A 25417-nucleotide genomic window follows, 5' to 3' on the forward strand; every position below is an offset into this window, starting at 1 on the left:
CAACTTTCAAAGACAAGATCTTTCTTAGTTACAAACAAAGAATGACCTTTTACCCTTTTTCTTCAAAGCCTGCACAGAAATAATAGCAGTCTGATGAAATATGCTTTGTCAGGGCCAGACACGGGGTATCTTCTCTTTTTCCCCAACAGACATGAGAAACGAGACATAATTTAACACCAAATGCTTTTTTTCTGAAGCATACTCTCAATAAGGCAAAGTTTAGACTTTATACAATAGCACTTCCGTAGGACTACTCACAAAATTTAACAAAAGACTGTGTGCACTATAAAAATACACAACTTTGCGAAGCAAAAACGACAAACGTTAAAAACTTTTGGCAAACAGAGCAACCCTTTAAAATTAGCTAACTCGGTTTATAGAGTAACCTGGCCACAAAACCAAGGCATCTTTAGACAGCCTGCAACGCAAACCTCACAAAGATGATGAATACTGCGGGCTACTAATCTCATGGAATGAACCCCCAGCCCATTAAAGAGGCTGGCAGTCACAATCTGCATACATGAATTTACTGAAGCAATAAAGATATCCTTTCAAGAGACAGAATCTTAACACAAACGAATCTGAAATAAGAGTCTCAAAAAAAGCTGCAAAAACTTCCTTGGGAATTGATTCAAATGAGGAATCACTTCGAACTTAAGAAAGCCTTACTCACTCTGTGATTTATAAACTCATATGATAGTTCAACTTCAAAAGAGCAGAATCCACACCCACCCCTGTTCAGACTTCACTACCATGAAAGCTATCTGTGGAACAATGTGGGATGGGACAAACGCCCTACTTCTGCAGATTCCAAGGTCCTTTCTAGGCAAAGCATAGTAAATAACTTGACTGTACAGTCAAGTAATACAGATTCCATGTCGTAACACAATTTATTTCTCTGCATGCCTAAATACGCCTGAAGGTTGAGTAGGGGCACCAACTGTTACAGACACATCAAGAACCTCTCCACTGGAAAAAGGCCCCTTCAAGTGCTCTTTCCTTAAGAGAATAATTTCACATCACTAGTTTCCCCTCAAAATTCTCAGAAACTCTCGACTGGGATATCTGCATCAGAATCTTTTGTGTCTGGCAACGAAACAACATCAGTCTACATCCCAGACCAACAATTCCCACCTTTGTCTTGTTATGTTGACTGATTATGCACAAGCAGGGACTAATTTGTCCCCTGCTGCCTCCTATAAAGAACACCACCTAGGTTTAGCCTGGCACTTGCAGCTCGACTGTGGCATAACAATTTCAGAGAGAAAGTGTAGTAGCACTGGATGCAGATGGTGAGACTACCACACTATCAGGTTGCCCTAGAAAGGAAAGGGCAAACAAGAAGGAAAAGTATAGCTTAGAAGTGCACAACAAAAATAAATACCATGTTCTTCAAAAAAGCAATCAAAAGACGCTCATCCACAAGCTTATTCTGGAGAGAGTGCAGAGAAGGGCCGTAAAGGTGGCCCTCATGGTTAGGCCATGGATAACCGCATGGTTATCAGCTTCTACAGGAAGGAGAGTTTTAGTTTATTTTAGTTCATGATTTTAGTTCAACAGTCAAATTCCAACGCACAGCTGTGGTCTCTTTTAAGCACAAATATATATATATATATATGTATGCATACATGCATATGTATATATGCATCACATCCCATACAAGCAGCAAAGAGGCATCCAGCCATATGAATATGTATATTGTATGTATACTGGATGCAATTGCTTTTACCCTAGGGACAAAGTAAGGTGAGAACTACAGAAAAGGTCTCTGAAAATACTGATGGACCTTAACATTCAGTTTGACAGCTACTCTCTCCGTAGTTTGACTTCAGGCCAAGAGTTTTTATAATCATAGAATGGTTAGAGTTGGAAGGGACCTTGAAGACCACTTAGTTCCAACCTCCTTGCCGTGGGCAGGGACACCTCCCACTAGACCAGGTTGCTCAAAGCCCCATCCAGCCTGGCCTTGAACACCTCCAGGGATGAGGCAGCCACAGCTTCTCTGGGCAACCTGGGCCAGGGTCTCACCACCCTCACAGTCAAGCACTCCTTTCTTTAATATCTAATCTAAATCTCCCCTCTTTCAGTTTAAAACCGTTACCCCTCGTCCTATCACTCCACTCCTTGATCAAGAGTCCCTCCCCAGCTTTCCTGTAGCTCCTTTAGGGACTGGAAGGGGCTCTAAGGTCTCCCCAGAGCCTTCTCTTCTCCAGGCTGAACAACCCCAACTCTCTCAGCCTGTCCTCACAGCAGAGGTGCTCCAGCACTCTGATCATCTGTGTGGCCTCCTCTGTACCCGCTCCAACCGGTCCATGCCCTTCTTATGTTGGGGGCCCCAGAGCTGGAGGCAGCACTGCAGGGGGTCTCACCAGAGCGGAGTAGAGGGGCAGAATCCCCTTCCTCGACCTGCTGGCCACACTACTGGGGATGCAGCCCAGGATACAGTTGGCTATCAGCTGGATAACCCAGCTGATAACACGGCTTGCACTGTTCACCATTTACGATTTAAAACAATAGCTAGATTGCCTTCTGGTGATACCAGTTCATTGCTTTTGAATAGCTATTACAATTAACTGTAACCATAGAACAACGAACCTGTTCACTTCTGATGACTTCAAAAATACATGGCTTACAAAACACATGCGCACAGCGTGTTATCACAGGAAGAGTCAGTGATTCCAAGCAAACTGCACACTCTTCATCTGAACCAGAGCTCAGAACCAACTTCATTTTACTCACTAATGTCTCACGCAGTTCTTCAGGAGTTTTATTATCTGCAAATATAGGAAGATACTTAAAACCAGAGGTCACCATACAGGAAACACTGTGTGCTGGCACACATCCAAAACGAAATTAGGACAGTTTATACACAATGAGGATATAGCCCTCAATGTATAAAAACACTAGCTGCCAAATCCTACAAAAAATTCCAACTTACTATTTCAAAAGACATTAAGAGTAATCTTACTCGGAAAAATGGCAAACAGAATTCAAAGAACCTCAACTGCACGCTCAGTGGTAAGTACACATACGACACAAAGCCTAATGGGAACAAGCAGTTTTCATATGGCAACAGTTCAAGTAGTAACAAGACTATGGAGATGACACTATTTATAGTTAAGACTGCTTTATTTTTTAAGTAAAGAAATTCAAATCACACTAATTACTAATTAACTTCTAAATAATTATTGAACAATTGTCCAATCATTTCTCCATCCTGTATTTTTCAGGAAGATAAACGAAAACCTTCTAAAAAAGGTTCTGACCATACCTCACTGGTCTTTCAGTTTCCTAAAAAAAAAAAAAAATCACGCCTGTGCCAACAGCATCTCAAAATAGTATTTTTCAAAATAGTAAGTTTGAGATTTCTCAAATTTAGAGTATTTCAAACAGACTCTACTTTCTTCTGAAAGACATGCATATCATTTTTAACTCTATGCAGCCGTACAGCTCTGGCTTGTCAAAAATAAAATCCCACTCTCCTTTCAGTTCTCTGTGTTCACCCTTCCTTACAGCTGCAACAAAGTCAACAGTTTCCTATTCTGCTGAAGAGGCAGTTGTTCTGCTGACATGGCTACCAATCTACAAGCCATTCCCCAAAGCTCCTCTACATCTTCTCTCCTGAGGCAAAGAAAAAAATTTGCTGTAAAAGCACTTCTGTAAATTATTACAACAACAGATACATTGCTTTTTAACAAGCATACTGCATTTGGCTCAGCAGAGGTCCTCTTCGGTCATTTCTGTATGGGCTGTCAAAGCTTATTAACTCCTGCTTCCAGCTTTTGTTAACTATTCATACATCATTGCTTTCATTCATATTCGAGTATGTGCTCAAGTACCCACTACTCAAACATATTATGGTACAAAAAAAATAAAGGTAACAAAGCTAAAAATTCAATAATCCAAGCTGAAAAGAGGAAGGCTGAAGCTAGAAAGCTTGGAAAACACACAAACATACAAAGTGCAAGTCCTGTTTTTAGAAACACAGGAACCAAAAGCATTCACTCACCAGCTGAAAAACTAGAGGAAGATGTATTTATACAAAGATGAGGATGGCAACAAAGCTGCCTCAATCTGAGCAGGACACCAAGGATGTCAGCATAGTGAGCTAGCACAGTCCCTTCACTGAAAAATCTGAACAAGAGTTTTATCGTTAGTGTGAAATGCTACAGCCTCAAGTAACAGGTATCAGTGATTAAGTTTAGCTGTTAGAATGATGTTTTGATTTTTCACTTTCCTGTTTGAACGTATCTTCTCAAATCCGCTTCTGAAACAAGGTACAAAATGCTACCAGTACCATGTTTTACTAGAAGAAATGCTAATACGTGGTGACAAAAATTTACGGTCATTCTTTACGTACCTGGTACCCTTATTTCTCGCAAGACAGGACTTTTAATATATAGTTCTGCAATAGTCTCTATTTCACTCTTCAGAACTGAACAGATGCTATGCTAATTTGCAATTATTAGCTTACAGCATACAAACTGATACACTTAACTACTAGAGCTAACATAATCAAAACTTCCAAAACACAAGTTTGTGATATCAAACTTCAACCTTCAGGATTAAGAAAGCCTTCTACTTACCTGCTAATAGCAGCTTTGCCCTCCTTCTTCACAGACTGATAGATTTGTCTCTCTTCCTCTGTCAGCGTAACATGCTGAATAAGTACTTTACGTTCTGGTAACTCCAAAATGGGTTTTCCTTTAACTTTACTTGTTTTAGTTCTTCTAAGGGTAATACTCCTAATCAGAGACTGTAAACGCCTAAAAATGCATATTATAGACAATATATTACCCAGCTGGGGTTGGTCTGTTGTTTGTTTCTTTTTTTTTCATTTTATTGCCTAAATACATATTCTGTACAAAATCCAAGTGCAACAGTACAATATAATTCATTAATTTGAAATATTAAATAATTTGAATTATATAGTATTTATTAATTTGAACTAAAAAAAGCTGAAATAAGCCCTGATGACACATGCATTTCAATTTTAAACGTAAAGCACTAATTCATCCCATTGCCCAAGCACTGCCAGTCATACTCATTCACAAACCCTTTAGGAACACTTCATACCCAAGTCCTCCTCGAGCTCCCATTGTGACTGGACGTTGAATTGTTCTGTGCCACCACTCTCGATCAGTAAAAGGTTTCAGTTTTAAGAAGGAAATAAGAGACCACAAATCCTTTACAGAATTCTGGATAGGAGTGCCTAAACAGAAAAGAAACAAACAAAAAAAGATTGTAAAACCTCAAAGAAACTAAAAATAACAAATGTTTGGTCAAAGTGAAAGTTCTGTGCTTTCTCCAAACCATGCATCATGGACAAGGCCTCTCATAACTAGGTTGACATGTCATTAAGCATAATACAAGTTATTTTTTTAAATTAAAATATTACAAAACACTTAAAAATGTAAGACTGAGAAAACTGTAGGTCTCAGTTCTAGAAAGACTTGGATGTTAATCTTTCCATTTCAGCTTCACGAGCAGTGGTTACATTATGATCTTCTTTAAATTACATTTAAGGATCATATGCTTGCATAGTCCCTGGCAGTTTTTAGGATGACTACTACATTTCAAAAAGCTACTAAGGTTTAGATAAGTATGCAAGAGGTTGAGCTTCTAACCAGACATAACATGTCACATCATAAATAGGTCCCTTTTTACTTGCACTTCCACCAAACATGCATATCAAAAGTTATTTTACAAATTTGTGTCTACTAACTGAATAAAAACAAAAACTAAAAAAGCCCAACCAAACCACAAAACCAAGCAAACAAAATCAAAAACAACTAAAAGAAGACACATCTAACGAACTGTCAAAAACGAGATGAAAAACATTCCAAACGAATCTGACACAGACAGACATTAGCCATCTCCCAGAAAAAGCCAAAGTGGAAAGCCCAAATGGAAAACACAAGATGGTGTTATTCTGAGATGATCTGCACTGCATTTTCTCTGCTGTCAAATATTTTACCTGTAAGTACCCATCTTCTGTGTCCCTCCAGATTTAAGGCAGCTTTAGTTTGCTGAGCATTTGGGTTTCGTATAGTGTGCCCTTCATCCAGCACAATTCTCAGCCATTTGACTTTGTGTAAAGGGCTGTCACCTCTGATCTGAAACACAGTATTTTTTTAATCTTTTACTCAAATTAAAATACGTTTTTTCAGTTTGGATGAAATATAACAATTCCACAATTAATGATGGATAGTATTTATTCACATCTTGTTTATTTATCGGCACAGAAGAGCAAAACTAAGAATGAGGCGTTCCTTCTTTTAGGTTTAACAATTCCCGGAAAATGTTACCACTCTTCTCATACTTGAATATGAGCAATGAGCTACAGCAAAAATAAGCTAAGCCTGAAAAGAAGGCAGGCTTCAAAGACAGAGATATGGAAAATGGATCAGAGAGCAAATTACAAGTTTATCTTATATTTAAAGATGTAATCTTCAGGCTTTTAAAATGGCTGGAATTTCTACGAAAACATAACTTTACAAACTTTACAAATACATCTCATGCAATGAGCTACCTGGTTGCAGCCCATGTGCAACAAGAACTACGGAATTATGTTTTTATATGCTCCATACTCTTTGAATTTGATAGGGGCAGGCAGAAATGAGATCCTCATGTCACTGAGATTTTTTTTTTTTTTTTTTACATACACACTTGCTATCCTTTTCTATCCTTAAAAAGGCTCTTCCCTAAGCTGTCATTATTGTAGTCAAATTTTCTCTACAGGAGCAATCAATAAAAAGCTCCTTTCACTACCACAGTGAACCCGTAAGAAAGCATGTAAAGAAAAACTACAGTTATAACCTTTTCATTGCCTACCACTATAGCACTTGCATATACCGCCACCATTAGCCCAAACATGGGGAGACTTTAACAGTAAGGGATCTTCAAAGAACACTTTTTTCTCATTTACTTACTCCGTAATCAGTAGCTAAGATGTTGTACGTTGTCAGAACGATGTCTTGTTCTGAAAGAACTGATGGGTCTTTGCTACGGTCAGAACCATAATAAACATAAATATTTACATGAAAATCTTGGCGGATATGTTGTTCAAACTGGTCCTGAAAGAAAAGTTGTCAGAAGTCATCCAAAAGATACTGTTACAATAAAATTCTTGTAAGTTGCCTTAACTAAAAATCACTTCCTCTAGCTCTGAGCCATTCTACATCCACTTATACAAAAGCAATTTGAACTTGGGTTTCTTTTTACCTTTCCACTCAGGTGAGAAGAGGGACCAGAATTAGTCACCTCAGTCATTAGTAACAGACATGGTATAAGATCCTGATAACTCTACCTCTACTTCTTGCACAGTATAAATTCACATCCTGGTGGTATATGCACTTCAGAATCCACTGTTCCTCCCAAACTGTAGTGGAAGAGCTTTTATGTTCTTTTTCACTTTCTGCCTTCATCTTCTCTTTGTTTATTCTTTCACTGTTCATTTACAGCTTCTTCCCCTTACTGGATTAACCACCTGAGTTTTAACATAAATGACTGCACAATTGTCAAAGTATTCATTTTAAAACCAGCGTTTATATTCCCTGTGTTTGTTCTATGAAGCACTCAGCATACAGTAATCTCGACAGCCAAAAAAAAAAATCAATACTTTGATTTTTGAAGCACCAGACTCATAACTTTTCTTTTTTCAGTTTTGAATTGACAGAGTACTAGTTTTTTTACACTATTTGATGTTTCCCAATTACATGATTTTAATGTTTTACCTACAATCCTTTTCTTATTAATGTTCTAACCACAGACAGCAAAAACTTCCAAAAACGTAACTTGAAAGTTAGATATCCCCTTAATATTTGTCAGGAAAACAAAAATGTTTAACTAATGCAGAGACGGAAGCCAGAAGGGTCCTTCAGCCTGTTTGCCCTAGCAGACCTACTCCCACAAATCACCAACAGGATCGCCAAATTACTGAGCACTTCTGTGAAATTAAATGTCACATGCACTACCAATAACGTACAATAATACTTTATTCTGAGCATGCCAGAAGAAGGACATGTTCTCCTCCACCTTCCTCATCTGGTTTAGAGGAGTTAATTCACACGAGTTCCAGAAACGCAAAAGTGAATCCGCCTAGTCAAAAGCAGGGAATGCAAAGTGAGCTTGCTCTTTCTGATAGCAGTGAGCTCGCTACTCACGGAACTGCACTCTCATCACAATATTACTCCAGTTTCTAAATTTCTATCAAAGCCTCCCTTGTGAAATCAGCTCTGTTCCATAAAAAAGGAAAATCATGACCTTTTACTAGCATGAAAGACTAGAGGGAGTACTACTACTACAGGATCGTAATGAACATCCATCACATTTACACATTAACAGCACTTACAATCCAGTTGCTTAGGACAGACAGTGGACATACAATCAGCGTTGCTCTGGGGCCAACATCAGAGTATTTCTTCTCAACTGACTGAACACTAGTGGTACCTGAGAAAAAAGAAGCCGTATTTAGCGGCATAACAGCTCACTTCAAAGCAAAGTAGAAGTTCAAGAAACTTATGGTTCCCTGAAGTCCTTTCTAGATTTCTTTACCCGAAAAACATCAAAACAATTTACAAAGACTTAAGCTTCACTTAAGTCAAATATGTATAATACTTCAGCTTCAGAAAAACTCAGAAATTAACGTTATCTGTTTATCTCCTCATTACCTTTTCTCTTTGTTTGTCTTTTTAAACAAGTAGATGCAGATAGAAGAACAGATGCAAAGCCACTGTCTTCTTGGACATGACAAGAGGTTGCTGCAAAAAGCCAAACAAACATAGATGTTTCATACCATGCAGAACATATGCATACATTTATTTTTATGACAAGTTTCATAAAAGTCAAACCTGTTAAACAACTTCTCTCCCATACAATAACGTAGAGTATCTCAAGTTGGAAGGGACCCATAAGGATCATCAAGTCCTGCTCCTTGCAGGACTACCTAAAAATAAGCCATAAGCATCACCCAGACGTCCCTTGAACACTGGCAGGTGTGCATGCAGAAATATAGTATCTTATACATCTATTTCAGGTTACGAATCCTCAGAGGAATGCCATTTACCAGTCATTAAAAAAAAATAGTTTAGCACAGATTTCACCCCAAGTACTTTAAACCTGAACTGCTTACTCCAGAGCACCTGTACCACTTCACTTTTTTCCATGCAAGATACTCAGTTCAACAAATGACACATGTCCTCGCCTTTTCATGATCAGTTTCAGGTATTTACCACAAAAGACGGGCTTAATATTTTGCATTTGTTTTTCCAACAGTAGTGCCCTAACAAGTCTATGTCAAACTGTAACATATTGGCAATTTTGTTTTTCACCATCTGTCTGACCCTGCTAATAGCTTGTTACACCACCGCTCGTTCAGCTAAGGAAACAAACTACAACACTTAGGACTAAAACATTGCTTTCCCATTCAGCAATTTCTAAAATTTTCTGCTTAAACTTTTGTTTGAATAAAAAAAAAAACAACAAAAAAACCCAAAATAACCCAGGTAGTTTAGTTAATTCCTTTTCCAGTTAATCATAAATCCTTTTCGGTTTGGCTTCAGAAAGCAAGACACTGGGTGTCACAGTAACAAATTAAAAAAATTCCTAGCAACTTACTTTCTGTTTGTTGCGGTAGCCATTCTTCAGACTCTCCCAGATCACTGCTTCCTGAATATCTGGGCTTCTTGGCTTTATCCCTAAGATATCATCATTAAGAAAGAAAAAAAACCAAACAAACACCAAAACCCAACTCGACTACTGCTTGAATTTATGTATTAAATCTCAAGAGCATAAAGCAAATGAACTTGATATTGCAACTAAGATACCACTGTGATTTGAAATTTTTCTCTTTAGAAGGGTTAGAAAAAGGGAAAGCACAGAACACAAAGCTACGGGGTGAATGATGCCCATAAAACTTGGAACAGATTATCACTGAAGTTCACACCAATTATAGGAAAAGGCTAGTGTGGTGGGAAGGTTCAAACACATCAGTAAGCATCACAACTTCATCAGCCCAAAACTGTCTCTATGTAAGAAGCATGCCCGCAAAGTATTTCTTAACCCCTTAAAAGCTGAACTGACACTAGTAGAAAGATTACTTCACAGCCAGTTTTTCAGATGCCACACACTGATGTTAGTAGACACCTTTATTACTGAAGGAGACATCCAAGCATGCAGTCGGTCAAGCCACGCAGAATGAATTAATGCTTTTTAAATATATTTCAACGTGCAACACAGATACAGAACGCTTATGATAAATGTAAGTGGAAGCATAGCATACTGAAAGGCAAGGTGAGAGCAAGAACACATTTTAGGCTGAGGTTAATCATAACTAAGTATCACTTTATTTTCACTCAAAATCTATGTAGCAAACCAACAAAAAGGAAAAGATTATTCCAGCTACCTACCTTTTTGGAATACAGCTTGAGTATTTCAACGGTGTAGTTTCAGACTTTTTTATGTTAGAAACACCAGGCTCCTTCACATTGCTAGAGTCTTCATAAAGAAGAAATTGGTATTTATGAAAAACATACATAGTCTTCAACTTGGTTATCAAACCAACTTTAGCATAACTCGATCCAGAACAAGTACAAACTTCCTTTAAAACAACCTGAGTTCTGAATAGGACAAGTACTACTGATACTGCGATCACAAATGAAAAAGAAAAATACTCTTAAAACAATGTTAAGTATTTACAAAGTTATAAATGTGTACTGAATTTGAAGGTGATCAAAAACAAAAAGAAGAAAAGAGGAAAAATCAAATGTAAGCACTGTACTGTTAACAGTAAGGATACAGTTCTACAAAGAAGTTTTAAATAATGCTAAATAGGTAATTTACATGTCAAACCTTATTAATTAATGATTTCTACATTGCCCCAAACTAAATGAATAACAGCAACATTAACAGATAAAATGTGGTAACATCACAGATGTGCACGCAGGCGGGGGGGCACTGAAGGGATAACGGGGGGTGTTTTGTTTAGTTGGGGTTGTTTGGGTTTTTTTTTTAAGGTCTTCTATCAGGTAGTGAGCAAAGCATCACCTCCATGCTCTGCCAACAACAGCCTATCAGAAGCAAATGCAAAAATGAAAATGCATTAGGACAGAATTGATATCAAAACTGAAAGCAACAGCATTTGCAAAAAGAGTTTTCCTATAACTCCAGTAAGTAAATTCATGCTTGAATTCCAGATTTAAGCTTCAGTAAAGATTTTTTAAAAATATTTTTAAAAGTTTAAAACAATCCTGAAGATGGCAAAACTTGCAAAGACTCAAGAAATAGGTATCAATTTAATGTTCAATAGGACGAGAAATGGGGGCGGGCAGGCTGTAATGGTTTGAAAGACATTATCATCACTTCTTCAGTTTAAATAGTAGAAACAGGCTCTCCCCTCACTGCTGTGAACAGTATCTTGTTAAAATGCTTGATGCTCTGGAAAAAAAAACAAACAACTATCTTGGATGCCAGTAGGCACTTCAGGTTTGGTAAAGGTTCTGATTTTCTGGTCACACTCACATTGACCCCCATGAAAGTCTGCATTTTCTCCCGTCCAGAGTACTGATAAAAACAACTTTCACCAGAGGCAGTTCTTACTAATGTATTTTCTCCTTATTGATCCCTTTCATTTCTCTTGTGCTATCAGTTAGACCATCCATATTAAAATTCCTTGCATGGGAGAACAGCGAGGGAAAGTTACCGCAAAACTTAAAGCCCCATATGTTTCTTCAGTCATTTTCAAGAGCATGATGAGTTACAAAACATACCAACAGCAAGTGTAATTTTTCATATACACCTATAAATTCTCCCAATACAACCTGAAAACTACAGCTGTGATAAAAATCCTTCTAAATACTTGTAATTTGCTCATTACTTAAAAATATGTAAAAGAGAAAAAAGTGACTTAATACAGAACCTAATTACAATTTAACTATTAATGTTCACTGTTTAAACAAACAAGATTCTAACAGATGCTTAAGTGCTCCTCTATTATCTACAAGGAAGGAAAAAGGAAAGGAAAAGGAACCCAGAATACATTTCCTGGATGTTGTGACTCTCCTGACAGGGTGCAACTTTCTCACACGGCATTTGATCTTCTCATACATCAACTGAAATTTCTTTAATGGAATGTTTTAAATACTTCTCTGAGATACGTAGTTTGTCAAGAGTTTGTGAAGACCAGCACTGATCACAGATTAAGAGTACTCTACGTAATAACATTATCATGCAAACATTACTGGACTTTTCATAATTTGCTGTCACCTTTACATAGTCCGCGTCCAACGCTGTTCATGCTGTTAGTACGAGATTCCTATTGAGGAATGGAAACTTTTATTCTTTAATGTAGCAACTGGAAAAAATGCCAATAACATTACTACACTAGTCTGACCAGTGAGTAATTACTGCTCTGAAACATGAAAGACTTGCTCAGTGGCAAATCAGTCACTTAAAGGTGCTGAAAAAGCTGTATATTTTTTTTTGTAGTAGCCACATATAGGCTTCAATGAAAGTGTAGAGAGGCAGAGCAGGGAAACTCAGCCTACACAGTTGCCCTTGAAAGAATACACACTAATAACACTTTCCAGCTAACATTCTGCAGTCAAACACAAAGCATTATTTTCTTAAATTTAGACAAGTATAGTAAAAAGAAACAAAACCCCCAGCCTTAATACTGTCAGGGAATATTCCATAATAAATCACCTAATCCTAGCATTTATTTCATCATCTTGAAAATTGTATCATAACAAAAGCAAAAAACACCTGAATTACACTATGTAAGAAGAGTCTGCACATTGCTGTTAGTTCACTGTAGTTTCCCCTCCTCTCTTTTCAAGTATTTGGCAATAATATAAACTGATATTTATTTATTTGTGTACTTTATGCCAAGACCCTCTGCTTGCTGTTGTGGTTGTTTCAGGCATTTCCTCCAAACCACATAGGAACTACACATGCATACCCTCAGAAAAAAACACCACTTCTATTTGTGCAGTCACAACTTGCCTACAGGAGAAATCTAGAAGAAACTTAAGAATTTATAAAACTTAATATTGAATATGCTTATGTCTTCATAAAGTATTCCTTGGGGCATACTTAAGTATACACTCCAAAGATAACACAGTCTATAGCTCAATTACAGACTCTGAAATAACAGTCTGCCTACCTTCAATTAATCTATCCTACTCTTCCTCTTATTTGATGTACTTGAATAACTTTTTCTACAAAATGTATACAAAGTTCACCATACAGAAAGTTACTAGGCACAACGTTTTTTATTAACTGCTATATTAACTCTGTTAAAACAATCTTTTTCTTTAACTTACCTCGTAACACTTATCACTTGTGATCTTTTCAACAGGAAGAGGCTTGCCATCTTGAAAATTTGTGAGAATCAATGCAATAGTAGTAAGCGTTTTACCCTGCATAACAGAAAAGAACGTCATATTTTGCACATATTAATATGGATCAAATGAACAACCAATCAAGAAATACGCACACATGTTCTGCATAAAAAAAAATTCAAACTCATTAACTAATATTACCAGCCCCATGTCATCAGCCAGTATTCCTCCAAGAACATTTTTAGGTCGCTGCTTTTCTGCAAAATTTGTAAGTATATTGTAATAGAAGTTATTTCTCTCTTCCCAAAACGGTGGCAAATCATTACTGTTCTCACGTGAAACCATCCAAGCCAAAGCCTGCTTCTGATGGGGAAGCAAAAGTGTGCCAACAGCCTGCAAATTAGAGAGATATGTTATGCACTATTCGCCTATTAAATAAGACATTCAATTTTTGGAATAAAAAATTTTTATAAAGTCCTTCGTATCTACTGAATTTGTTTCTGATTCAAGCATCTCCGATGTCCAGACAACAAAGCCAAATATGCATGAAGATGTTTAAGTATTTATATTTTTATAGAAAACAGTTTCTAGCTTAAGAAATACCTCTGCTCCTTCCATTTCACAACTTTTATCATCTTCCTTCAGATCCTCAAACAATTTGTCAAATTCACTTTTAAGCTGCATAAATGAACACAAAAATTGCAATTAAAATTATTGCCATTAAGAATAACCTCAATAAATAACCAATGATTCTATTAAATTACAATTACCTGTCATATGGTAAACAGTATAGACAGGTCTACCACTTTAGACCTGATTTCCTGAAGTATGTTTGTTAGCTACTGCTATATAAAAATTCAGTTCAGTTTTTCCAAGACAAACACATGCCAATACTAGCAAAAACTTGAGAAGGGGTGGCTAAATATATTCACATCTTGTACAATACTCACTAAAGTAACTACCTTATTCTAATTTGAAAAAGCAAACAAAAAGCAAAAATCAAAACCCAAAACAAACCACCACCCAACCCTTCACCTATCACCCTGGGTCAAATCTGAAGATAAAGTCTGGAAGTCTGATTTTATTTTCATTTGAGAATTTAACATACTTGTTACCTGGTAAAGCATCAGGACAGAGAAAAGAAAACTCACCACCACAACAATGTAAAAAAAATTACTGAACAACCAAAACCTCCCTTCACAAGCACTGTTTCATTAATGAAAAATGTAAAGGCCCCCATTGTTAAAATTCCAGCTTCCAAGTGTTTAAGTATAAAATGCAAACCTGTTCAGTTGTCAACTGCACAGCAGCATGAACCGGTGCGCTGTAACTTGGACCAGCTCTCCCAGAAATCCACTTTGATCCAAAACCATGTTCTGAACCTACTTGTCATTAAAAAGATAGTATTTTGACACACAACAGTATGACAACTTCCCAATCTCAGCCTTCACTGGCTCATGAGTAACCATGCTGATCAGACTGTGGGCTGAGACAGTAGCTTTCACCATTTGTCTTTTAGCCTCAATTTACCCTTTACTTTCAATGGGCCACAAAGGCTTTCCACTAAGCTTTGTAAGACTCACAGGCAATGAGCTATGGGTTGGGATCCTTTAAGATGGCAACCATGTTTCTCAGAAATTGCTGTGTTACATGGAATTTGAGTTGTAACAGTATGATGAATGATAACACAAAATGTTTTTTGCTCCAAACTCTTTTTCTGTTAACTACGCTCAATAGAACCCCTAAGATAAAAACTGAAATCTCGCTATATGTAAAACAGATCTATACCCCACCAAGTGTTTACTTCTACAGGCATCTGTACTCCTGACTACCACTGCTTCCACAAAGCCTAGTAGGTTCCAGGAACACAGCTGCTTTTGATGTGGGGCTGGCTCTGCAAAGCATCAGGTGTGCTAAGCTTATTTGTTCAGACATCTCATCTCCATTTGCTCATACCTCACTAGCAGGATATACGCCCTAGCACTCTGCTAAAAAGCAGCACTGTCCCTGAAACACTCACCCTATGAAAGGGCCTAACACGTTTCTTAAAAATTTTTTTTTCCAGTCTGGAGAAATGCAGAGAATCATTATGGATTGTTAAGGAACTTATGCAATTGAGTATATTTCTGAGGTTGTTCAAATGTATCTCCGATTGCTGGCAGGTAACATAAAAGACAGGACACAAAAGCGTACTTCCTATGAAGTTTAAAATTAATAGCTGTGGGCTCTGCATTATTCCCCAACTAAATTAAAAAATAATTTTGTTAATGACAAGACTATGACGAGGATTAAGCCCTTAAACTTTCCTTCCAACCTGTGGCAAGTTCAATCTGAGTATTTTAAAAAGGAAAAAAACCCACAAAGCTTCAAAGCTTACCTTTTAGAGGAGGAGCCAATTTAAATCCGTGCCTTTTTAGATGATCTAGCACTGCTTCCTTGTTCTCGTCTCTTCCCCAAAAGCTCATTTGTACAGGCATGGTAAAGGTATTTTTCGCTCCGTAAGGGACAACCCTGATAAAAAGCAGGGAAAAAACCCACAGCAGTAATCTTTTAATTGTTTAAATTTTTAGAATAAACCATTTCTTCACCAAAAGGTACTACAAAGTGCTTATTTTCATCAAAACACAGAATGTTCCAGATAGGTGTTAGTACTCATACCATGTAAACCTTTTATACAAACCACCACATGCAGTTAATTTAAGGGTTCCATAACAATCTTTAAGGAATGTGCTCTCACTAATGTCTCTACATTTATCATATATGGGAAAGAACTGTATGCAAGTAGTTCAACAGAAGAACAGAGTCTGAACACACACAGCTTTAATCTTATTACAAAGAGCTGTCATTTCTATCAAGAGAACACTTACAAATAGTTTTCAGAATTTGCTAGTGTGGCAACAACAGTTTCCATTATTTATATTCATGGAACCAAAAGCATAATCTTCATGCTTACCCTTCAATTAATGCTAGTTTGTTGTCCATAATGCCTGCCAATGCTGCTGCTAGTTCTTTTTTTATATGGCCTACCTGGTCTCCATTCACATTATTTACTTTCACTGCATTTTTATCATAAGGATTATTGGGCTCCCTCTGAAGTGCAACCATTTCATTGTTATTAACCTAATAAAGCAAGACAAACAAAACACCAGAACACATTAATTTAATTGCAAATTATTGTCCGAACTATCTAATATACATTTACTTAAATATCACGAAGCTTAAAGATTAATTTGGTATAGCATTCTGTTCAGTCTATTAACATACTACTTATTCAGAATACCAAAAGCATTACATAAGAGCTAGATAGATGTCAGCAATTTCAAAAGTATTCCTAGGAGCAAGAACTACTTTCAACTGCTAAGGTATTCCGTAAGGGAATAAACATCCCCTCTTGTCAAGGTAAACAGTTCGAAGACGAATCTGATTTCTTGTTTTCTGTCACTTTCATTTGCCTTATGGTGGTGAGCAGGACTACAAAGTAACTAAACCAGATTTGAAAGTTTGCTACCTTAACTAAATTTTGAAGTGAAGTTTTAGATTAACTACTTACCGTGAAGTATGACCAATACAGCAAGTTAAAAAAAAGAAATCTATTAAAATTATACTTGGCCAAAAGTTCTAGGATTTTTTTAAATTTAATTAAACATATTTTTTCCAAAGCTGACAACTTTTTATTCTGCTTTATAATTTACCATGCACTTACAATCCCCGTGTAGTATCGTAATCCAACAACACTTCCTCGCAAAGTTCCATATAAGACAGCTGAGTCTGTATCCTCCTCTGTTCCAGAGGTGTCATCTACAGAGATGAAGTCTTCCAACCCAAGTCTGGAGTAAAAGTCAGAAGAGGAAAAACTGGAATAGTTTCTCTCTCCTCTGCAGATGTTCTGTTGAGAGCATCCTCTTGCAGAATCTCTGCAGAAAGATAAAGTGTGAAATACTGGACAATTACTTTAATAATAGAACTATTAATTCCTTGTAATCTATTTTACCCCTTTATATAAGGCTACCCATAAAGCCCAGATTCACAACTTTATTCAGACAATATCTACCTGGAAACATTAAAAAAGAGTTTCATATTAGGAAAAAACCTTGTCTGCCGTTTTTTAATCCCCAATAAATTAGTTTAAGCCAATCACAATAAAGAGCTGACTACTGACTAAACTATGGTATTTGTGCATTTCACCCTACCTTCCCTCAAAAGATTATCTTTGTCAACAACATTAATTCTCCAGATTTAGTTACATCTCTAATTATATCTGACACAGCAAAATTTCCATGTATTTTCCTAACACCAGTTTTTCTCATAGATAAAAAAGGTTAAAACCCCCTGTTTGTAACTGATTAACTCTTATAACTCCATGCCTGTATCCACAAAAGTTGAAATGCTACAACAGTTCCCTACATATTTACTAAGCTTACCATCACACCTTGACATCTGTTATTACTACTTTAATAGTAATGGACTTTAATCAGCTACTCCAACTTGACTCGGACAATTACACTATGTATCTCCGTCAGCCCGGTGCCCCTTTTGGTGGGGACAGAGGTGTAACTGGTGTTATGGAACACCAAAGGATGGAACTGGCTCTGGCCATGCATTTGATGCATTGTGGAATTAAAGTCGACACACTAACAATCGTTTTAATCAAGTAATACCTAACAATAAAATCTCATTACAAGTTCCAACACATATTTAATAACCATGACCTTTGGTACATCCCAAAACTACCCCACTGTGGCAGTGAATTAATTTAGTGCTGCCAATTAAAGAAATTAGTTTCCATATACTAGTTACTCAAAGCTTAGAATAGTAAAACTTTGGTTTCTTTTGCAAATGGTATCTAAAGCTACTGTATAATCGGCATTCCGTTTCCTCTGAGAGAACGAAGGAACAGTTTGAGAGGCTTTGCTCCGAGCTCGCTGCAGCCGAGCCAGCCACGGGTTATCCGGCCGCCATTTTGCCGCTACCCTGCTGAGGGGACCCTGCCCCAATGCTCGAGCCGCGCCAATGGCCTTGGCACTCAGCATCGACAACGACAAGAACAGGGCGGCGGCGGAGGCTCCGAGTTTCTATGCTGGCCACCTCAGCCCGCCTCGCCCGCAGGCTACGGCGCGAAGCGGCCGAGGGCAGGCGGGACCCGCCGCGGTGCGGGCCGGCACGGGCGCGGCACAGACAGGGGCCGGGACGGGACAGAACAGGTCAAAACCGGACCGGACCGTCGCGCGCCGCCCCCCGCCACCCCGTCCTCCCCCGCCTCACTTGGGCAGCCTCCACGACATGGCGGCTCCCGCCGAGCCCGGTGCGCACCGCCCCCGCCCCGGCCGTCAGCCCGCGCGCCAGACCCCAGCAGGCAAACACGAATCGCGGCCGGAGGCCTCCCAGGCGCTGGCCAATGAGGACACGGCGGAGGGGCGGGGACGCCTTTCGCCCACCCCCCCGCCAGGACGGACTTGCGGTGGCGGAGAACGCTGCCATTAACCGTAACTTACAGACAAGAACACGTGAGTGAATTTGCAAACGCGCCAAGAAACATGAAAGAGGATGCAAAGGGCAAGGCCTGAGGTCGTCAGAATGCGGTTTCTGAGAGTCCATCTTGTAATAAGAATCTGCCTTAGAAAGTACCTCTAGTACACCAAACAAGATACAAGCGTACAGTACACCACCGTATGCACAAAAGGTACGTTGCTGAGAACCAATAAAGTAGCTACATGTGAACTCATCAACCATTGTCCTGGTCGGTGACAATCAAGCACGTTTATATCCTTGCAGGACAGAGCCTTTTGAAAAATATTTTCATGTCACTTCAGTGAAACCACTGTGGTAGTTCTGCAGGTTCCCTCAAAAACTGTAGCCAAATGAGCTGTAATCTACTTGCTGCAACCAACAACAGATGAGGAAAATACAATTTTTCTTCTTCGTTGGCCTACTGTTAAAGAACAAGAAAGAGGATGAGTTTTAAAAGCTTCCTTAGCTAAAAACGAATACTTTTACCCACCATTCCGAGGTGCTGTTCCATTCCATTAAATAATTGAAAATAAACACTTTCACAAAGTCACCGAGGCAGCCACTGCTATTGATTGAAAGAAATGTTTTGTCAAAACGGGATTTGTGCAGCATTATTCCATAAACCTGGATGCTAGATGAAATAAAATTATATCATTTTATCTAAAGATGGAGGTTAATGTAAAAACAAAAACACCCAACCAAACAAAAAACCACAAACAACAAGAAGCAGCCAAATCCCAGCTTTTCAATTACTTGCCCTTAAAACTTTGCCAACAAATTTTGTATAGTTTGTAAATTACCAAAAACCTCATATAAAAAATTGTATGAAACTTGCACTGGAACAATTGGTATCTCATAGAAAAATACTCTAGATTCAATCCTTAAAAACAAAAACAAACAACAAAGCACTGTTGAGTTTCTTTTGAAAGGTTTTATTTTCTCCTTGAACCACAGATACATAGCTTGCATTTTGCAGACAAACAGAAAACTACCCCCAATAACCTGAAATCAAGCCTTGTGGGCAGACTCCTGAAACAGAGAACGTCTTTTGCTCAGCATGACCTTTTTTAAATACAGAGCAAGGATAAAATTTACAGGAGTAGAATGTGAATAGGCTGACATTTATAATAACATGTGGAATTTCTTTTCCCATTTCAACTTTCAGGCACCTCCCTCTCAAATTTTTTCAACTTTCATTCACTCTGTCATAATCTAGATTGAATATTTCTATTGTACAAGGCTGTGCCCAAGTTAAAAAAAGGACTATTTGATTGTAATGCCTTCCTGGCCAATCTTGATGAGAAGTACCTTAAAATAAATAAAGATTTCTAGCTGGATTTCTTGCTGTGAGATTTCTGTTAATACAGGAAAATAAGCTTTGCTGCTAGTAAAAAAATTCATAGACCATTTGCCACATTTCGTGTGCCCATCTGGTCTCCGATTCCTGCCTCACGTAATCACCAGGAAAATCCTCCAGGCAGGAAGGCTCCATGGGGACCATTACAGGGGATATGGCGGCTACTGGAAGGTAAGTAGGATCTGAAAGGAAGGGAAGCAAAGAAGAAAGAGGAAAGGAGGGGAAAAACCTGTGGCACGGCCGCTACCTCAGGAAAGAGCCGAGCGAGCTCACTGCAACCCTGCACACCCCGCTTCGCCCGCCAGAGCTCTCCCCGACAGGCTCAGCCCTCACGCGGCCTCCAGAACGGCCCCGAGATGGTTCCTCGCAGCCATCCCCACCGCCGGCCACGGACCCTCGGTGGCCCAAGGCAGCCCCAGCGCCGGTACGGGCCCCGGGGGACGCGAGGCAACGCGGCGCGGGGCCCGAGCCCCGGCCTGGCGAAGGCTACCTCCCCCCGACCTCACCTCAGAACCCGCAGCTGAGGCGCCCGCCAGCGCTCCGGCCGCTCAAGCCCCGCCCACCGCATGCTCCGCTGCGTGGCCGCTGTCGGGAGCGCATGTGGCAATCATCGCCCCACATGAAGGAGAAGAGCGCCCTCGGCTAATCAGAGGTCTCCCTTCGCCTACGGACCGCCCCGGGTTACAGCCAATGGGGAGCCAGCGCGCGAGCGCCAGGGGCTGGAGGCGGTTGGATCGCGACAGTTGGTGCAGTTCGGCGGGCGGTGAAGGAGGTGTCGACGCGGCACGGCCGGAGCAGCTGGGCTTAGGGCGGCGTCATGGTGGGGAACGGACCCCGCGGCTTGGGAGGGGAAGGGGGAAGGGCAGGGCCGGGCCGGGCGTTTGGGAGCGCTGTGGCAGCAGTCTGAGGGACTGTGGCTGCACGTACTGCAGCAGGACTTGCAGGCAGTCTCTCGGCGGTAGCAGTATGGCAGGATCGGTGAGGAGAGAAGTCAGTTTATTATTACTACATTAATATTGTTAGAGAGTTAGTAGTTGAAGGGGGGCGAGGCAGAGAAGCTGGCCGGCGGTTAGCGAGACGAGACGCGCAGAAAGCGGGAAAGGCCTGTTAGTGGCGGGGGCCGCGAGGCTGACTGAAGCCCGAGGCGGGCGGCAGGGACGGCGGGAAAGCGAAGCCAATCAGCGGAGAGGAGCCTGAGTGACAGCCAACGGCTGGAAAGGGCCGCGCCGGGGAGGGGGAAGGGGGGAGGGGGACGGGGCCGGCGGTGGTTGGTAGGCGCCGCGCGCGGGGCCGGCGCGTGGTGGCGGGGAGGGGAGGGGCTGAGGTGGAAGCGAGCGCGGGGTTGGCCCCGCTGCTGTAAGGATCCCGGAGAGCCGCGGCGGGAGGGGGCGTAGAAACGTGAGATCGAAGATACAAGCTTTGATGAAGCTGTCAAGAAAACGGGAAAGAGCAGCCCAGACACCCTGCGTTCTCTTTTCCACCCCTTCTTTTTCTTAGATACGCTAGAAAAACAGGTTATTTCTGTCCAGGATGTAAGACAAAATTGAGATATTGAGAGATTAAACATATACGGCGCAGTTGCTTAGGATCAAAGGAGATGGCCAAACGTGGGCAGATGACACTTGATGGGGACTCTCAGATGATGTCACAGAGGAACTCAAATGTGTATGAATTGCCAGGGGCTGGATATCCCTATGCTTATTATAAAGGAAAACATATTAAGTGCAGGAAAGATTCTTGCAGCAATTACCCAGTACATCATTTGTCAGCAAATCAAGGGGATATTTTATAAAGAAGTCTTCCAAAACTAAAGGAAGGTGAAAAAGAAACTATAACATATGTGCGGCATAGCAAGGGATGATGAATCTGTATTCACCCTATATGTTCATAGGGACTATGTTGTCTTAAAGCTCTTTCAATATTCTCAAAGTCAGCCCAGGTCAGCTAATATGAGTAGAGTCAGACAATGTGTTCTGTTAAATTGTCCCTCAAGAGCAACCAGGGAATCAGAATAGTTTGGGTGGGAAGGGACCTTAAAGATAATCTAGATCCAGCCCCTCTGCCATGGGCAGGGACACCTTCCACCAGACTAATACTGCAGCAGAGAAAGATCATGCAAAGATACAACCCACAGGTAGCTAGTTATCATGAGAATAAAATCTAGAAGACAGATAGCCCCATATCGCGTTATCATTGTTGTGTTTTTAATTTGCAGCGTGAATGCATATCCATCCATGTTGGTCAGGCTGGTGTTCAGATTGGAAATGCGTGTTGGGAATTGTATTGTCTTGAACATGGGATCCAGCCTGATGGTCAAATGCCAAGTGATAAAACTATGGGAAGTGGAGATGATTCATTTAACACTTTCTTCAGTGAGACAGGAGCTGGTAAACACGTTCCCAGAGCAGTGTTTGTGGACCTTGAGCCAACCGTAGTTGGTATGTACCCAGCATTAAAGATCTCCAGTGTAAAAGTGAAGATCCCCTACAGATTCCTTACAGTCTTTTTTGTTTGTTCAGAACACTGTAGATTTGAAAAGATGTGTGTCTGGATGCCTTTTTGACATTTGAGGTTATTATTTGAAAGGAGTGAAACAATGGTCTACAGGTAACAACATCTGGAAAACAACCAGACCTTTTTTTACAGTGTGGATTATCTTTGTAGACTGCTGCACTGCATCCAGAGTTTTGTTTAATTGCTACCCAGAATCTTGTCTGTACCTGTCATGTAGTTTTCTGAGTGACCTGCGTTCTCACGTGCAAATAGTGCTCTGCGAGTGCCTGATGTTTTCCCCTAAACAAAGGGGCTGAATTGTGTGAGCTTTTTAGCTAGTTAGACGAGCTGTGTATAGCCAGGGATGCTGTCTGCACTCTTTTGACATGTGCAGTTATTGTGTAGTCACTAGGCAACGCACACAGAAATTAACAGATCAAATTTATGTTGTGGTATTTTGTTTCTTTGTAGATGAAGTGCGTACAGGTACATATAGGCAGTTATTCCATCCTGAGCAGCTCATTACTGGGAAAGAGGATGCAGCCAATAATTATGCCAGAGGCCATTATACTATTGGAAAAGAGATTGTTGATCTAGTGCTAGACCGCATTCGCAAACTGGTAAGAATTCATGCTGTGTAGCTATCTGTAATGATGGCTTGCTGTGTTTTTTCCCTAAGAATTTTGTGCATAGTTAATTGTTCAAAACAAAACCAAATGTTTATCACTTTATTCCCCCCCCAGTTAATGAAAAATGCAATCAGTAGAATTTAAAATTTTTTAGGTTCTGAAATACTTTCATACTTTTTTATTTGTTATTTTCAGTTTGAATCATGCCATTATGTGTCAACACAAAATATTTCTAGTACCCTGAACCTCAGATTTTGGTTGAACGCTTAGCAATTTTAATTACTTCTCTAGTGTTTTTTTTATATTGACACTGCACTGTGAGAAACTCCCATAGGGTAATAAGATTCAAAGTGAAATAGCAATTGTCTGTTTAAAATTACAAAAATAAAAAACCCTCTTGTTTTCAACATCTAATTGATACTTGCTGAAAGTTAGAATGGGAACATAAACAGATTCTAAAGCTGTAGCTCAGCTGTAACTTATGACAGTGGTGCACAGCTGCTCTTCTTACAGTAGTATTAAAATGGCATCAAAGACAATAAGCAACTTTTAGATATTAAAATACTGCTATTCAGAAAAAGTTATGTGGAGGCACTGGTACTTTTGAGTAAAAAACACGGAAGAGAAGAGGAAGACCATCTTTCAAGAATGCTGTTTTTTTATTATAACAATCTAAAACTAACAAACGTTAAGAAATGTGTTTGAACAATTATTTTAATACTGCTTTTTCCAAAATCATCAATAACTTTTTTTTTTTCCCCCCACCCCATTATAGGCTGATCTGTGCACAGGGCTGCAAGGCTTCCTTATCTTTCATAGTTTTGGAGGTGGCACTGGTTCAGGGTTTGCGTCTCTGCTCATGGAAAGGCTCTCTGTTGATTATGGAAAAAAATCTAAACTAGAGTTTGCGATTTACCCAGCACCACAAGTTTCCACAGCTGTGGTGGAACCTTACAACTCGATTCTAACTACCCACACAACATTAGAGCATTCAGACTGTGCCTTCATGGTAGATAATGAAGCCATTTACGACATATGTCGTCGTAACCTTGACATTGAACGTCCCACTTACACCAATTTAAACCGATTAATTGGGCAAATCGTTTCATCCATCACAGCTTCACTGCGTTTTGATGGAGCCCTCAATGTAGATCTGACAGAATTTCAAACTAACCTTGTTCCATACCCACGCATCCATTTCCCCCTGGTAACATACGCCCCTGTCATCTCTGCTGAAAAAGCATATCATGAGCAGTTATCTGTGGCTGAGATCACCAATGCTTGTTTTGAACCTGCCAACCAGATGGTAAAATGCGATCCTCGCCATGGCAAATACATGGCCTGCTGTATGTTATACAGAGGTGATGTTGTTCCCAAAGACGTCAATGCCGCGATCGCTACTATCAAGACTAAACGTACAATTCAATTTGTGGACTGGTGCCCAACTGGATTCAAGGTATGTACATAGCTTTTTAAGTGCTCAATGTTTGAATTGTTAGGAACTGTATAGTATTCAGCGGTAACAATCATTCTACAGTGTTGTGATGTCTTTGTTAAATACTTCTATGAAGTGCAAAGTAACTGTAAGCTATTTTATTTGTTCATAACCATAGTGATTTTTAATTATTAACAGAAATAAGTCTTTAAGCCTTAGCACTTGTACGTAAAGTTTTTGTTTGTTTTCTTGAAGGTGGGCATTAATTACCAGCCTCCAACTGTGGTGCCAGGCGGTGACCTCGCAAAGGTGCAGCGGGCTGTGTGCATGCTAAGCAATACAACTGCTATTGCTGAAGCGTGGGCTCGTCTCGACCACAAATTTGACTTGATGTATGCTAAGCGTGCCTTCGTACATTGGTATGTTGGGGAAGGAATGGAGGAAGGAGAATTTTCTGAAGCCCGGGAAGATCTGGCTGCCCTTGAAAAAGATTATGAAGAAGTCGGCATAGACTCAGTGGAAGCAGAGGCTGAAGAAGCAGATGAGTATTTAGAAAACTGAAGCCTGCAAACACTTATTAGAGAAAAAAAAGAATTTAAGAACCCTGTTCACTTGTTCAGTTGTTTTCAAATAAAGTTTTAAAGGTTCTACCTTC

The 25417-nt window shown here is 39.7% G+C and overlaps 2 protein-coding genes across 7 annotated transcripts in view; one reads left to right on the forward strand and one right to left on the reverse strand.

The window, feature by feature from the left end:
• Positions 1-20807, reverse strand: part of HLTF (helicase like transcription factor) — a 29492-nt gene extending 8685 nt beyond the window's left edge. The window contains exons 1-19 of one of the 6 annotated variants that reach the window (XM_074593002.1): positions 20712-20807; positions 17044-17254; positions 16294-16460; positions 15718-15851; positions 14625-14722; positions 13944-14018; positions 13542-13733; positions 13323-13418; positions 12265-12313; positions 10410-10497; positions 9619-9698; positions 8673-8762; positions 8354-8451; positions 6933-7076; positions 5978-6116; positions 5077-5212; positions 4587-4766; positions 4010-4134; positions 2596-2774 (exon numbers count right to left, since the gene is read on the reverse strand). In XM_074593002.1, the coding sequence (XP_074449103.1) occupies positions 2596-2774; positions 4010-4134; positions 4587-4766; positions 5077-5212; positions 5978-6116; positions 6933-7076; positions 8354-8451; positions 8673-8762; positions 9619-9698; positions 10410-10497; positions 12265-12313; positions 13323-13418; positions 13542-13733; positions 13944-14018; positions 14625-14722; positions 15718-15851; positions 16294-16460; positions 17044-17254; positions 20712-20773 (2343 nt within the window). In that variant the 5' untranslated portion in view covers positions 20774-20807. Of the gene's footprint in view, positions 1-2595; positions 2775-4009; positions 4135-4586; positions 4767-5076; positions 5213-5977; positions 6117-6932; positions 7077-8353; positions 8452-8672; positions 8763-9618; positions 9699-10409; positions 10498-12264; positions 12314-13322; positions 13419-13541; positions 13734-13943; positions 14019-14624; positions 14726-15717; positions 15852-16293; positions 16461-17043; positions 17255-18602; positions 18731-20711 lie in introns of those variants that run through there. The other 5 variants (XM_074593001.1, XM_074593005.1, XM_074593004.1 and 2 more) reach the window with 5 other exon arrangements.
• Positions 20808-20890: 83 nt separating this feature from the next.
• Positions 20891-25417, forward strand: LOC141745333 (tubulin alpha-3 chain). Its single transcript, XM_074593008.1, has 5 exons — positions 20891-21025; positions 22421-22643; positions 23170-23318; positions 24103-24783; positions 25018-25417. The coding sequence occupies exons 1-5, from the start codon at positions 21023-21025 to the stop codon at positions 25321-25323; spliced, it is 1362 nt and encodes a 453-aa protein (XP_074449109.1). The 5' UTR covers positions 20891-21022; the 3' UTR covers positions 25324-25417.

The sequence above is a fragment of the Larus michahellis genome, chromosome 6 (assembly GCF_964199755.1).
Source record: "Larus michahellis chromosome 6, bLarMic1.1, whole genome shotgun sequence".
In the NCBI taxonomy this organism is placed as follows: domain Eukaryota; kingdom Metazoa; phylum Chordata; class Aves; order Charadriiformes; family Laridae; genus Larus; species Larus michahellis.

What these genes read in the sequence shown, in the direction of transcription:
- LOC141745333 (XM_074593008.1), top strand. An exon ending in TAGACCGCATTCGCAAACTG is followed by an intron (nt 23,319 to 24,102) that starts GTAAGAATTCAT and finishes ACCCCATTATAG; the next exon opens with GCTGATCTGTGCACAGGGCT. An exon ending in GGTGCCCAACTGGATTCAAG is followed by an intron (nt 24,784 to 25,017) that starts GTATGTACATAG and finishes GTTTTCTTGAAG; the next exon opens with GTGGGCATTAATTACCAGCC.